General features: G+C 41.7%; 1 protein-coding gene across 3 annotated transcripts in view; it reads left to right on the top strand.

The window, feature by feature from the left end:
- Positions 1-9236, top strand: part of Atp8b4 (ATPase, class I, type 8B, member 4) — a 179697-nt gene extending 170461 nt beyond the window's left edge. For all 3 annotated transcript variants that reach the window (XM_006499495.1, NM_001359975.1, NM_001080944.3), the window contains 2 exons: positions 4804-4934; positions 7118-9236. In XM_006499495.1, the coding sequence (XP_006499558.1) occupies positions 4804-4934; positions 7118-7399 (413 nt within the window). In that variant the 3' untranslated portion in view covers positions 7400-9236. The remainder of the gene's footprint in view (positions 1-4803; positions 4935-7117) is intronic.
- Positions 9237-14575: the final 5339 nt, after the last annotated feature.

The following is a 14575-nucleotide window of genomic DNA, read 5'->3' as shown; positions in this document are numbered from 1 at the left end:
GACTCTGATGAGAGTTGAGTGTTTGTCTTGGTTAGGGTTCCCATTGCTGTGACAAAACACCATGTCAAAAGGCAAATGGAGGAGGAAAGGGTTTATTTCATCTTACATATCCTGACCATAGTCCATTATGAAGGGAGGTCAGGGGCAGAGGCTCAAGTCAGGAACCTAGAAGCAGGAACTGATGCAGAGGCCATGAAGGAGCATAACTTACTGACTTGCTCACCATAGCTTGCTCAGTCTACTTACTTATAGCACCCCAGATGACTATAAGATATAAGTGGCACCATCCACAATGGGCTGGGTCCTCCAATATCAATCATTAATTAAGCCTGATAAACAGCTTCAATGAAGTAGCTGGATATAAAATTAACTCAAACAAGTCAATGGCCTTTCTGTACACAAAGGATAAATAGGCTGAGAAAGAAATAAGGGAAACAACACTCTTCTCAATAGTCACAAATAATATAAAATACCTTGGTGTGACTCTAACTAAGGAAGTGAAAGATCTGTATAATAAAAAACTTCAAGTCTCTGAAGAAAGAAATTAAAGAAGATCTCAGAAGATGGAAAGATCTCCCATGCTCATGGATTGGCAGGATCAACATTATAAAAATGGCTATCTTGCCAAAAGCAATCTACAGATTCAGTGCAATCCCCATCAAAATTCCAACTCAATTCTTCAACAAATTAGAAAGAGCAATCTGCAAATTCATCTGGAATAACAAAAAACCTAGGATAGCAAAAACTCTTCTCAAGGATAAAAGAACTTCTGGTGGAATAACCATGCCTGACCTAAAGCTGTAGTACAGAGCAATTGTGATAAAAACTGCATGGTACTGGTATAATGACAGACAAGTAGACCAATGGAACAGAATTGAAGACCCAGAGATGAACCCACACACCTATGGTCACTTGATCTTTGACAAGGGAGCTAAAACCATCCAGTGGAAAAAAGACAGCATTTTCAACAAATGGTGCTGGCACAACTGGCGGTTATCATGTAGAAGAATGTGAATTGATCCATTCCTATCTCCTTGTACTAAGGTCAAATCTAAGTGGATCAAGGAACTCCACATAAAACCAGAGACACTGAAACTTATAGAGGAGAAAGTGGGGAAAAGCCTTGAAGATATGGGTACAGGGGAAAAGTTCCTGAATAGAACAGCAATGGCTTGTGCAGTAAGATCGAGAATCGATAAATGGGACCTCATAAAATTGCAAAGCTTCTGCAAGGCAAAAGACACCGTTAATAAGACAAAAGGGCCACCAACAGATTGGGAAAGGATCTTTACCTATCCTAAATCAGATAGGGGACTAATATCCAATATATAAAAAGAACTCAAGAAGGTGGACTCCAGAAAATCAAATAACCCCATTAAAAAATGGGGCTCAGAGCTGAACAAAGAATTCTCAGCTGAGGAATACCGAATGGCAGAGAAGCACCTGAAAAAATGTTCAACATTTTTAATCATCAGGGAAATATAAATCAAAACAACCCTGAGATTCCACCTCACACCAGCCAGAATGGCTAAGATAAAAAATTCAGGTGACAGCAGATGCTGGCAAGGATGTGGAGAAAGAGGAACATTCCTCCATTGTTGATGGAATTGCAAGCTTGTACAACCACTCTGGAAATCAGTCTGGCTGTTCCTCAGAAAATTGGACATAGTACTACCAGAGGATCCTGCAATACCTCTCCTGGGCATATATCCAGAAGAGGTCCCAACTGGTAAGAAGGACACATGCTCCACTATGTTCATAGAAGCCTTATTTATAATAGCCAGAAGCTGGAAAGAACCCAGATGCCCCTCAACAGAGGAATGGATACAGAAAATGTGGTACATTTACACAATGGAGTACGACTCAGCTATTAAAAAGAATGAATTTATGAAATTCCTAGGCAAATGGATGGACCTGGAGGGCATAATCCTGAGTGAGGTAACCCAATCACAAAGGAACTCATACAATATGTACTCACTGATAAGTGGATATTAGCCCAGAAACTTAGGATACCCAAGATATAAGATACAATTTGCTAAACACATGAAACTCAAGAAAAACGAAGACCAAAGTGTGGACACTTTGCCCCTTCTTAGAATTGGGAGCAAAAAATTGGAAGGAGTTACAGAGACAAAGTTTGGAGCTGTGACGAAAGGATGGACCATCTAGAGACTGCCGTATCTGGGGATCCATCCCATAATCAGCTTCCAAAAGCTGACACCATTGCACACACTAGCAAGATTTTGCTGAAAGGACCCAGATAGAGCTCTCTCTTGTGAGACTATGCTGGGGCCTAGCAAACACAGAAGTGGATGTTCAAAGTCAGCTATTGGATGGATCACAGTGCCCCCAATGGAGGAGCTAGAGACAATACCCAAGGAGCTAAAGGGATCTGCAACCCTATAGGTGGAAAAACATTATGAACTAACCAGTGCCCCGGAGCTCTTGACTCTAGCTGCATATGTATCAAAAGACGGCCTAGTTGGCCATCACTGGAAAGAGAGGCCCATTGGACTTGCAAACTTTATATTCCCCAGTACAGTGGAATGCCAGGGCCAAAAAGGGGGAGTGGGTGGGTAGGGGAGTGGGGGGGAGGATATGCGGGACTTTTGGGATAGCATTGGAAATGTAAATGAGGAAAATACCTAATAAAAATATTTAAAAAAAGAAAAAAGAAAATGGACTGTACACTTGTCCACAGGCCAAGCTTATAGAGAGTCCTCCCTCCCAAATAACTCTAGCTTCTGTCAGGTTTACATAAAACAAGTCAACCACAGTATTATTATGCAAGAAATTGTGACTTGACTATGGGGGCATCATGGGAGAATTCGGATGTCTGATGGGGTATCAAGGAACCCCTAAAATTTCTTAAAGTCTTGAAGTTACATTTAATAAAGGGGATACATCCAGTGTTCCTGTGTTAAGGTCCATGCTTCAAAATGAGTCTGCCACCATCACTGACTCGTACACAAGAACCATTAATACACTTTCCAAGAAGTTTGGAGATCTCGACTGCAGGTGACTAAGTAAGGAACAGAGATTTTCTGAGTTCACCTCAACAAATTAGAAAGGAGTGATGCTCAGAGCCAGTCTTTTGGGCTCAAGCAGGCAGCATAGTACTTTGAGTACATTCTCTGATTACCTCAGCCTAGAAAACAATTTCTCATGAGGTCTATGTCAGAAGGGCCATAGGACTGATTTTGAAGTGGTGGTCTTCACAGAGGCCTGGCTTCTGTTTCCATCCAGCTGTGTGCGTAAGTGTGGGGACACTGTTTTTCAACTTTGTCCATTCCTTCACATACAGTAACTGCTTCAAATCCTAACAATCTTGCTCAGTACACCACATTAATACTTTGTTTACCAAAAGATTCCAACCATGTAGAGGCATGTTGGTTAGTCATCAGAACATGCCAGTTAGGAAAGGAAGGCTCAAGAACTGTTTTTAAATTTCAGTTTATTTATTTACTTTTGTGTTACCAAATCTCGAACATTTGGTGCATTTCTAGTCTATGTTAGACCATTCTAACATGCGAAATGGGACTGCTTCCCCTGCAGATTGTAGTTTGTGTGTGGACTAATCCTTTCTATTTAAGCATATGCCATCCCATGAATTAATTAATTACTAAGATCCAATGAAAGTTTACAAAAGTTAGATTAACATTGGAGTTTTCTTAAAGAAAGAGAGAGAGAGAGAGAGAGAGAGAGAGAGAGAGAGAGAGAGAGAGAGAGAGAGAGAAAGGGAGAAAGGGAGAAAGGGAGAAAGGGAGAAAGAGAAAGAAAGAGAGAAACAAAAAGAAAAAAAGAAACGTTTTTTTCCTTAGTAACCAGGAGCAGGGAGTGGCGTGGCTTTAAAATGAAGCCTGTTTTTCTCAAAGTTGTCTGTGGGTAATGAGCTTCAAGGAGCTTAAAAAGACATTTAATTGATTGAATCAAGTTTGTTTCTGCCCTTGGCTTACAACAACTGGAGTTGGCTGCTCTTTGGTAGACAGATTTACTTTCCAAAGCTAGAAAAAGCAGACATACCAATCAGTTGCCAAACTCTTATACCCAAAGCCCATTTGAATGCTGTTAACACGGGTACACTGGGATGCAGGCCTGGCTGGTTGAAGGTATCACGATGAATCCCTAGAAAATGAACAGGGGCAGGGATGGTGTAGTCCCACGAAATCTGCCTGCCTCCCTTTGCTTCCATGATTAGACAAACAATAAATATGTGAGAAATGAGGGTAAAGTCTGGAAGCTGGCTCCAGGCTTGGCAGTGAGTTTCTCTGGCCTGCCCTCTCTCATGTTGGGTAGCTGACTCAGTGTTCACAGGGGAACTCTTCTCATCAAACTAGGAGCCTCCAGGATCTCCTCAGATCTTTAGTTCAGAACCAAGGGAGCATCAAAAAAATAGCAACTTCCTTTTGAGGCAGCTTTTCTGGGCTGGTGCCTAGAATTTCAAAGGTTACCCTTGTGCTAGATGTGGCGTTTCCTTATGACACAGGCAGTCAGTGAGGTCGTTGTTTGCGAATAGGCCTGCATCAAATCATTGATCAGGAACAACTCTAAATTGGTCATGGATCGTAAGGTTGAAAGAAAGGAACCCAGCAAAGCTGGAAGGAGTCTAGGTGAGGGAACGCCCCATCAGGTTAGCACTTCCCCGGGCTTTCCTAATCGTGTCAAAGATTTGTCTTTAAATGCAGATAGTTATCAGTTTGATTCATAACCACTAACTATAGCTGTAAATTAATTTTTGTAATTATTGAGATTTTATGGTGATTTGGAGTTTTATAGCCAGGATGTCTATGTCTCTAATGGCAGGAAATGCACGGCACTCCCTGAGCCAGAAGTTTGTCTGGCTTGTGGTTCTCTTGACAGCAGTGACGTCAGTCATGCCAGTGGTGGTGGTCAGATTTCTGAAGATGTATTTATACCCAAGCCTGAGTGATCAGGTATGTTTGAGATACTGTGAGTACTTGAAGGATGGCTGGTGGCTTTCATGAATGACGTCCTTCTCTTTCCAAACAGAGGCACAGGAATGACTAAGGGAATTTTCCTAGGTCCATGGTATCATAATAGAGTAGATGATTCTCTCCCCCAACACGCATCTTGACCATACTAGTCCTGAATGTCAGTGAAAAGAGTTGGATTGGGCTATCAGTGGGTATGGAGTGATGGATTAGAAGTACTTTTACCCCTGACTCACTGGAATCATTTTGGAGTATTACTGTAAGAGAAGGGCAAGCTACCGGGAAAGCTAAGGGTACCATATAAGGAATCTGGACAAATGATGTGAAAGGGTCTCATCATTTGGATGGAAATAGAGTATTGGCTTGGGAAATAAGTGAGACCTGTTACCTGAGGAGCAGAGACTAAAAGGGAACAGCAGATCGCTGAGTGGACTGGGAATGCAGAGATAGAAGAACAACAGAAAGAGCGGGGTATATAGAGAAGCCTGGACCAGAGATTAGAATAGATCTCAATGGCTCCTAGGAGACAGGACAAACACAGCAGTGCTGGGCTAGGCTGAGACTCATGGCAGAGAGAAGAGAAGGAGAGGGAGACACATTTTATCATCCCACAAAGAATGATAACATTTGTTTGTAGGGTGAGGGAGGCCAGACCAGTGAGGCCCAGGGCTCTGAGCTTTTCTTACCATCATGTTTCTCACATTCTGGGGCATGTGAGTCACAGAATCCCCGTGTCGGTCCTTTTGAGTTGGTTCTGAGCTGAATCCATCCCATAAACTGATGGGCAATCTGAGGATGCCCATTTTTCTTGTGCTAAGGATAAATGTCATATTTTGCTTAGTGAGCATCCTCAGACCTGAAAATTAGAATGGATCACTTACTTAGGCAAAGCCTCTGGTTTCCACTCACTTTCCTAGGGAGAGGGAAGGCACATTGGGACCTACCCAAGTGATGTTTAGGTCTTATTTATTTATTTATTTATTTATTTATTTATTTATTTATTTGAGAGCTGTTGTTGAACGTTGATGGGTACATATACCCTGTCAGGTTTCGGGACATTACCTAGAAGCAGGAATCTGTTCCTCTGGGTCCTTCTGCACCCCCCCCCCCACAATGTTTTCCTGAGCCTCTGATTTTGGGGCTGTGCTGGAGATGTTGTTTAAAAAGCAACACCTTCATATTTGTAAATTACATACACACAGAGACATATGCAGAGATACACATACAGACATAAACACACACACACACACAGACACACACACAGAGACATACACAGAGATACACATACAGACATAAACACACAGACTCACAGACACAGACAGACAGACATACACAGAGATACACATACAGACATAAACACACAGACTCACAGATACACACAGACACACAGACATACACAGTGATACACATACAGACATAAACACACAGACACACAGACATACACAGTGATACACATACAGACATAAACACACAGACACACAGACATACACAGACACACACACACAGACACACAGACATACACAGAGATACACATACAGACATAAACACAGACACAGACAGACAGAAAAACAGACAGACAGACATAGACACGCACACACACACACATACACACACACCCCAAACCAGAATAAATGAAAAGCTCAGAAGTCTCATGATAAGTTGACCTTCCTTAAGAGGGAGAACATTCTGAGTCTAATTTCTGAAAATTTCTCCTAATTCAGTTACTAGTGACTGCAAGATCTAGAGAGCCTCTAAAAGGGAAAGAGAGGTGAAAGACGGGGTATTGGGACTATAGACATAACATTCTATACAAAAGTATGCTCAAGATCCCGGGCTCTGTTCCCAACACTGTTACTAAAACAAAACAACCCCCTGACCCCCCAACTCACCATATGGCCCATGAAATTGAGTCAGTAATGAATTTTATCGGAATGTTTCTTGTTTACACGAGAACGGGAAAAAATTGATTAGTGTCTAGTGTCCTCTTTGAGGTGGAGAATGTTACGGCTTTAGGCTTAACGTTTCCTTTTGGAGTAAAGACAAAGATTCTCTTGTTGTAGCCGTTCAATTAAGTAACAAAAATGGCTTCCGTTTTACTCGGTGGCTGGGTGTCTGGAGTCTAATGCTTGGGTTCACGGTTGCACTGTGGCGCTCTTTCTCTCCAGATCCGCCGGTGGCAGAAAGCTCAGCGAAAGAAAAGACCCCTGCGAAGCAGAAGGCCTCAGACCCGCAGGTCGAGCTCTAGAAGATCTGGATACGCGTTTGCTCACCAGGAGGGCTACGGAGAGCTCATCACATCTGGAAAAAATATGCGAGCGAAAAGTCCAGCCCCAGCATCGGGGCTGGAAAAGAAGCTTTATAATAACACGAGCTGGATTGAAAATTTATGTAAGAAAACCACAGACGCGGTGAGCGGCTTTAGTCATGATAAGACAGTGAAATTGTGAGTCAAGATAGACTTGACCACAAAGCCGTCTTTTCACCTCATCTGGGGCTGAGCTTAGGCAGCTCAGGGGCCAGGAGCAGGGCAGATCACATTGCTTAACTTAAATCCATGGCCTCCAGCTGCCAACGCCTGTCAGATAGCGATGTTTTCTGCAGGATTCCAGGCCAGATGGGCACTGTCCAATCTGTGATTCTGTAGACCAAGGCCTCATGGGACAAGTACAGATTTTATTAACTTAAACACCAATCCATCCGAATTTTGAATCTTATTTATGGAAAAAAAAAAAAGGCCGTAAATTAGCATCTATGTTGGATGGGTCTTAGGTATGTAAAAGGTATGTTCCAATGATGTGTTTCAACCAAAAACGCATGTCAACAGATACACCACGTACGTGAAGAGTGCCTTTCCCAGATGCAATTGCAGAATTTAAAGTATGTGGTGTGGTGCTCTCAGATCGAGAGTGAGTCTTTCTCTAGACTTGAGCTCCCCTTGCCAGGATAACAAAGCCTTACATGCTCAGAGAATGCATTAAAAAGTCCGTGGGGTTATCTGTTTACAAACAGGGACAAAAGCAACTGAATGTTTCTGCCGAGGGGGCTGCTAACATGGTTAGGTTTATAGAGAGAGTGTTCAGACTGTTCCATGTGGGGACAAAATACAGTGGCTCCTCTAATGTCCCTAATGTGTCAAGGACTTGTGTGACAATGTCAGTAGTAATCCGTTGCATGTTACATGGATGCAGACAGAACCATCAGCGTGGTAGAACACTGCCCTTTATTGACAGTGTTCCATGCAGGCCATGGGCAAATGCTGCTGACAGATCCCATTTAAAAACTTGAAACTTGAAAGTCTCTACAGGCAGTCTCTACTGTTACCATTCACTCAGGCTTAGGCCATTGAGACTCAGTTCCTTTTAGTGTCTAGCTGTCCTGTTTATGGCTCAAACATCTAAATGTATAGATATATAGATGAAGCTGATTTTTAAAATAGACATTGCAGCCCAATTTGGGGATCTGTAGACAACTCACTAGGTTCTGTATTCAAATTGCTGCTGACACCCACTTACCTCCGTGATGGGGAGGTAAGGTGCCTTTCCTGAGACTCCTCTACAAAGTCAGGACGCACTACCTACCTCCCGTGGTTGATGACTATCAAGCACACATTCTCAAACCATCAGAAACACAACTCACATACGAATGTACTCATCAGGCTTTAGCTAACTCATCATCAGAGAAGCAGAGGGGAGAGACTTCAGGACCTGGGATGCCAGTCGCCAGTGGGACTGTCAAAGAAATGAGGTTGCTAAGTATGATAGAAAGCAAATAAAACTGTAGACTGGGGAATAGATTTATCTACAAGGAAATAAACAAAACCAAACAAAACCAACCAACCAACCAACCAACCAACCAAACAAACAAACAAAAAGTCATGTTTTCCAAAAATCAGCAATTAGCTCTCTAGCCTTCCTTCTCTGGGTTCCCAGGCAATTGCTGATCAACCAAAACTACTTTGCACAAAGAGCTTGTTAATCTTATGTGGTCTTGATGGATGATGGGCTGGGATGGTGTTAATAGGTCAGTGTCCCCTGCCCAATGGGTCTTGATTTCTAAGCCTAATGTTTTCTAAATGATACTCAGTGAGATAATCGGTATGCAGTAGCCTACTACCTAGAGCCTTTACCCATAGCAAATGCTTGTCATGATTCCTTTCTCTATACATATCTACCTAGAAAAAAAGGTAAGATTTTCATGTCTAATGATCAGCTAAAGTGTGCTTGTTTATGTTTTATAACAATTTTGAAGACTTTGGATATTTCCAGTAAATGTTTTACCATCGTTGGTGTTTGGTGTTTTCTTTCTTTCTTATTGGGAGCTCACTGGGGAAACTTTTTGCTATGTCGTGCTAGCTTTCTCAATTGAGTTCTCTCTCTCTCTCTCTCTCTCTCTCTCTCTCTCTCTCTCTCTCTCTCTCTCTCTCTCTCTCATCTTTTCCTCTACTTACCCCCCGTCCCTCCTTTATATGTCTGGAAAAAATATATGTCCTTTGTAGCACTGGAGTCAAGAATTAGATGAACCAAACGGATTCATGTGCAATACTAGAAATGGTCAATTTGGCAAGTTCAGCTCAAATTTTAAAAGGTCATTTATAAACAGATAGTTCAAGAGAATTGTGGGAGAAACATTTTATTAGTTTTATTTTGGTCTTATGCAAATTTGGAGCTGAAACGAAAGGATGGACCATCCAGAGACTGCCCCACCCGGGGATCCATCCCATAATCAGCCACCAAACCCAGACACTATTGCATATGCCAGCAAGATTTTGCTGAAAGGACCCTGATATAGTTGTCTTTGGTGAGACTATGCCAGTGCTTGGCAAATACAGAAGTGGATGCTCATAGTCATCTATTGGATGGAACATAGGGCCCCCAATGTAGGAGCTAGAGAAAGTACCCAAGGAGCTGAAGGGGTCTTCAACCCTATAGGTGGAACAACAATATGAACTATCCAGTGCCCCCAGAGCTCGTGTCTCTAGCTGCATATGTAGCAGAAGATGGCCTAGTCAGCCATCACTGGGAAGAGAGGCCCCTTGGTCTTGCAAACTTTATATACCCCAGTTAGGGGAACACCGGGGCCAAGAAGTGGGAGTGGGTGGGTAGGGGAGCAGGGCGGGGGGAGGGTATAGGGGACTTTTGGGATAGTACTTGAAATGTAAATGAAGAAAATATCCAATAAAAAAAATTGGAAAAAAAACCCAAATAAACACACACAGCCTACTTTAGATACTGAACCATAGGGGATCATTTTAAACCCGAATGTGGTGGGTGAGATGTAATTAAAATAAATTCAGTTTTAATTTTACATAAATGTATCAGATTATTTGTAGAGTCTCCCTTTAAAAAATATATTCAGAACTTAAGGTGGTAACCTTGACTTTGGAAACCTCAGGAGGCTGAGTTTGAACTGTTACAGGCAAGAGCAAATTGTATTTCCCTCGGGTGGGTGTGCAATCTTTGCTGCTCTCAGGGATTTATACCAAGGAAGGAAAGGAGAGAAAGAAGGTAAGGAAAGTGAAAGGGGGGGAAAGATGGAGGGGGCAGGCATGGTTTTATGTCTCTTGAGATGGCATGATTTTTTTATTAGATATTTTCTTTATTTACATTTCAAATATTATTCCTTTTCCTGGTTTCCCCTCCCCTCTCCACCTGCTCACCAACCCACTCACTCCCTCTTCCTGGCCCTGACATTGCCCTACACTGGGGCATAGAACCTTCACAAGTCCAAGGGAGATGGCATGATTCTAAGAAGCAAATATGATCAATGTCTTGGAGGAAAAGAAGCCACAGGCATAGAGACTTATAGAACAGAACATCTTCACGTCCTGTGTGTGCTCAGGAAAAATCTTCTGCAGCAGAGCCAGGAATTCTGGCTTCTCATACCTGCATCTTGCTGCTGACACCTAAGGAGCTTTGTAACCTCATTCATCGTCTGGGAAGTTGGACAGTTTTGTCTCCAAGGTCCTTTCTCCTTTGCCCATTCTGCAACCCATCCTGGTTCTCTGCACTGCTATGTGCCATTGGCTTTGATATTCAGGAGTGTGAAGAGGGGAGGAGAAAGGGGGCAAGCAAGTGAAATCAAACTGGATGCTCTCTTGAGGATGGGGCCTGATCTGTTTGTGTTCATCTAGAACAGTCCCTTTCTTAGCTCTTGACAGAGGTGCTGTTTCTATGATGGTGCCTCTCCCAGGTTTTGCTGAACACATACCTCCCTTCCCTTTCTTTGCTACCATTTTAATATCAAACATACTCAGACCAGAAGGTCAGATCCTCCCAGAAAGTGAGAGAAAGACCATTTAAAAGTATCTCTGCCTTGTCTGGAGTCAGGTTAAAAACAGCGTCCAAAGGCCACTCTTCAGGATCACAGAGCACAGGGTAGTGTGCGCATGTCTTCAGACAGTGTTTTCTGGTCTGTGTAGCCAGTAGTGTTCAGCACACCCATGCTCAGACTGATTTTTTAGCAAACTGAGGCATGGCCAGTCGAAGAGCTGAACTCCCTTTGATATTTCACAGAAAGGCCTGTTCTGCAGTCAGTCACAAGAGTACACACACAAGAGAAGCAAACACATCTCAAAGGAAAAAAAGAAATTTTAGAAAGAAAGAAATTTTAGAAAAGATAAATCAAAAAGCCTTACCTACTATTTTACCACAATAAATTGTATCACTTTGTATGTATTTAACCAAAGTCCCTAAGATTGATTAAACTAGTAATAATTGTTGATTATGTCTTGAAATGATTTTGTCTTGAAGACTAGAGGATTAAAAGAGAATCCAGAAGCTGCGACTTGTGGAGTTTGGTGGGTTTTACGGGTTGTGGGTTAGATAACCATGAGGAGCTGTGATTTCCAGTTTTGTACCAACATCTGGCGAAAGGTCTGCAGTTCACTCTGCTGCGTCACATACAATTCCTCACCAGGAAATCACAGACTTTTGCAATTCTCAAAGCCAGGCCTTCTGCAGAACTGTCTGGAAGCCAGAGATACATGGCCCTTGTATTTCAATGGGCTCATTTCGACAGACTTGGAGGCTCGCTGTGTGAAAGTCTAGGTTTACAGTTAAGACTTAACCAAGAAGGTGACTTATCTGCCCTGAGATTTCCAAACTCCCTGGGAGATCTATTTTGAAATTGATGCAGAATGTAAAGCAGCTTTGAGATGCAGGCATAAATACCCAGAGTACCAAAACCGATGAGGTGGCCTGAAGTCTGTGGATATCTCAATTTGACCTCCATAAAGCTTAAAGACAAGTTTACATTTTTAATGAATTACCGCTCAGGAAATATACATAAAAATCTTATTGGATCAGCATGCAGGTGGTTACCTTAATTTGGAAATAAAACAACGATCCATCTGGTTGTCTCATTTTGTCACATATATGTCCATACGCCAGTGTTTGAGGCAAGCACTAATGATGACATTTGGTGGCTGATGGTTTTATTCTGACTCCTGTTGTGGTCATCTCTGTGTAGAAGGCAGCATTGTATAGGTATTTAGTCATAAGTCAGAACACAAAATACGGATAGAAATAATATTGACTACATATGGAGCAGCCCCGGAAAGAATTGTTTTTAATCAAATTTTTATTAGAAAATTTAAATGTACATAATGCAAACTGATGAAAGATGAAAGATCAAGATCAAAATGAAAATTAAAACCAGTTGGAACATTTGAATGTACAGACGTGCAAAAAAACCAGACTTCCATAGCATTTTCATAAGGATTACTAATTAGAAGAGGAAATACTGTCACAGGGAGGCCACCAAAGATGACTACTCAGACAGTTTGAGCCAGTGGAAAGTCTTTATTCCAGCCAGCTGGGGCTACATTCAACTTTTCGAGTCCTAAGTGTGGCCCCGAGTGTCCAGAGCATGGGGTTTTGAAGGCAAACAACAACAACAACAACAACAACAACAACAACAAAACAAACAAACAAACAAACAAACAACCCAAAACACATGCTGGCATCTTTCTTGGTAGTTACAGGGAGCCTCACAGAAGCAAGTAGTCTAACAGAAACTTAGATAAACAGTCAGCCGGAGGGGTTTTTGTGCAAGAAGTCAATTTAACAAAGGCTAAGATAAGCTGTTGGCTAGAAGGGCTTGGTTCCTCGCAGTTTAACAGAAGCTAAGATAAATTAGCTGGGACATCTTGACCTTTTGGCTCCTAAAATAGTTTGGTAATTTTCCATGGGATTTTCCATCAAGGAGATAGGATTCTAGTTAATGGCCTCAGCCAGAATACAAGATGGAGGAACCTCTGTCACGGTACAAATGGAAGTAAATTTGAACAGCAATTCTTAACAGAACAGAATTGGGAATTTAAAATAGCTCTTATAGTCAGATGCTAGCCTCACCAAGCACAGCCTTTTAGGTTATAAATACAGGATAGAAAACATCAAATGAGATTTAATTACAGAGTAATTCTCTATTGGAAGTTATCTTTTCCCTCACACAGGTCCCTGTCTATTTCCTGAAATCTACCCTTCCTCACTCCCACGCAGATACACACACATAAAAGATTAGAAGCTCAGATCCTCACATGCTGTTTGTCTTTCTGAGCCTGGGTTACATCACTTAATATAATATTTTCCAATTCCATGCATTTTTTTTTGGAAAATTACATAATTTTATTTCCTATGGCTGAATTAAATTCCACTGTGTCCAAGTGTGCCACATTGCCATCCTCCACAATACCAAGATGAATGTCCAGGATGACTCAGCGTCCCTGCTGCTGTGACCAGAGCAGCAATGGATGTGGATGAGCAAGGTTCTGCTTTTGCTTTCATGAGCCAAGGTCTTTTGTGCTCCCAAGTGAATTTTAAAGTCACTTATTCTACGTCCCTCAATATGAAGTTTATATTTTGATGGAAACTGCTTTGACTCTGTAGGTTGTTTTTGGTAAGATGGCCATTTCCACAGTATTAATTCTTCCAGTACAAGAGGATAGGCACTCTTCCCAGCTTCTAGCAAAAATTTTTAAATTTCTTTCTTTAGTATTTTAAAGGTTTCATTGTAGAAGCCATTCACTTCCTTGGTTAGGTTTATTCCAATGTATTTTCTGAAGAAACTTTGAGTGAGATTATTTCTCTAATTTCATCCTCAGAAGAAACCAATGTTTGCCATTGTTACATAGGAGGGCTACTGACTTATTTTGTACATTCATATTCCACCATTCTCCTGAAAGTTCTTTATCAGTTCTAGATGCTTTATACTGGTGTCTTTAAGACCTCATGTAGGAAGCCGTACCATCTGCAAATGCTCTCTGACTTCTCCCTTTTCTACATGCATCCTTTTTTATTTGTTTTTCTTTTGTATTGCTCTAGCTACAACTTCCAGGTTTCATTAAATAAGATTGGAGAAAGCACTTTTATCTTGTTACTGAATTTAGTGCAATGCTTTTAGCTTTCCCCCATTTAATATACATATTGATCAAGGGGGAAAATAACACTAAGTTGTAAATGGAGAGGAAACAGCAGTATGATCTAAGGGGGGAGTTCATTAAGATCAGAGATGTTTATGAGGAAGTGGAGCAACAAGATGATGTAAGGGAGGGGAAACATTCCATCCCTCAGGGAAGCTGATTAATCTCAGGAAATAAACAAAGAGCCCCAGGAAGTCCCTGAAAC

This window comes from Mus musculus, chromosome 2 (assembly GCF_000001635.26).
Source record: "Mus musculus strain C57BL/6J chromosome 2, GRCm38.p6 C57BL/6J".
Classification (NCBI taxonomy): Eukaryota; Metazoa; Chordata; class Mammalia; order Rodentia; family Muridae; genus Mus; species Mus musculus.
Note: the sequence above shows the minus strand (reverse complement) of the source record. Positions and strands in the feature narration are given on the sequence as shown.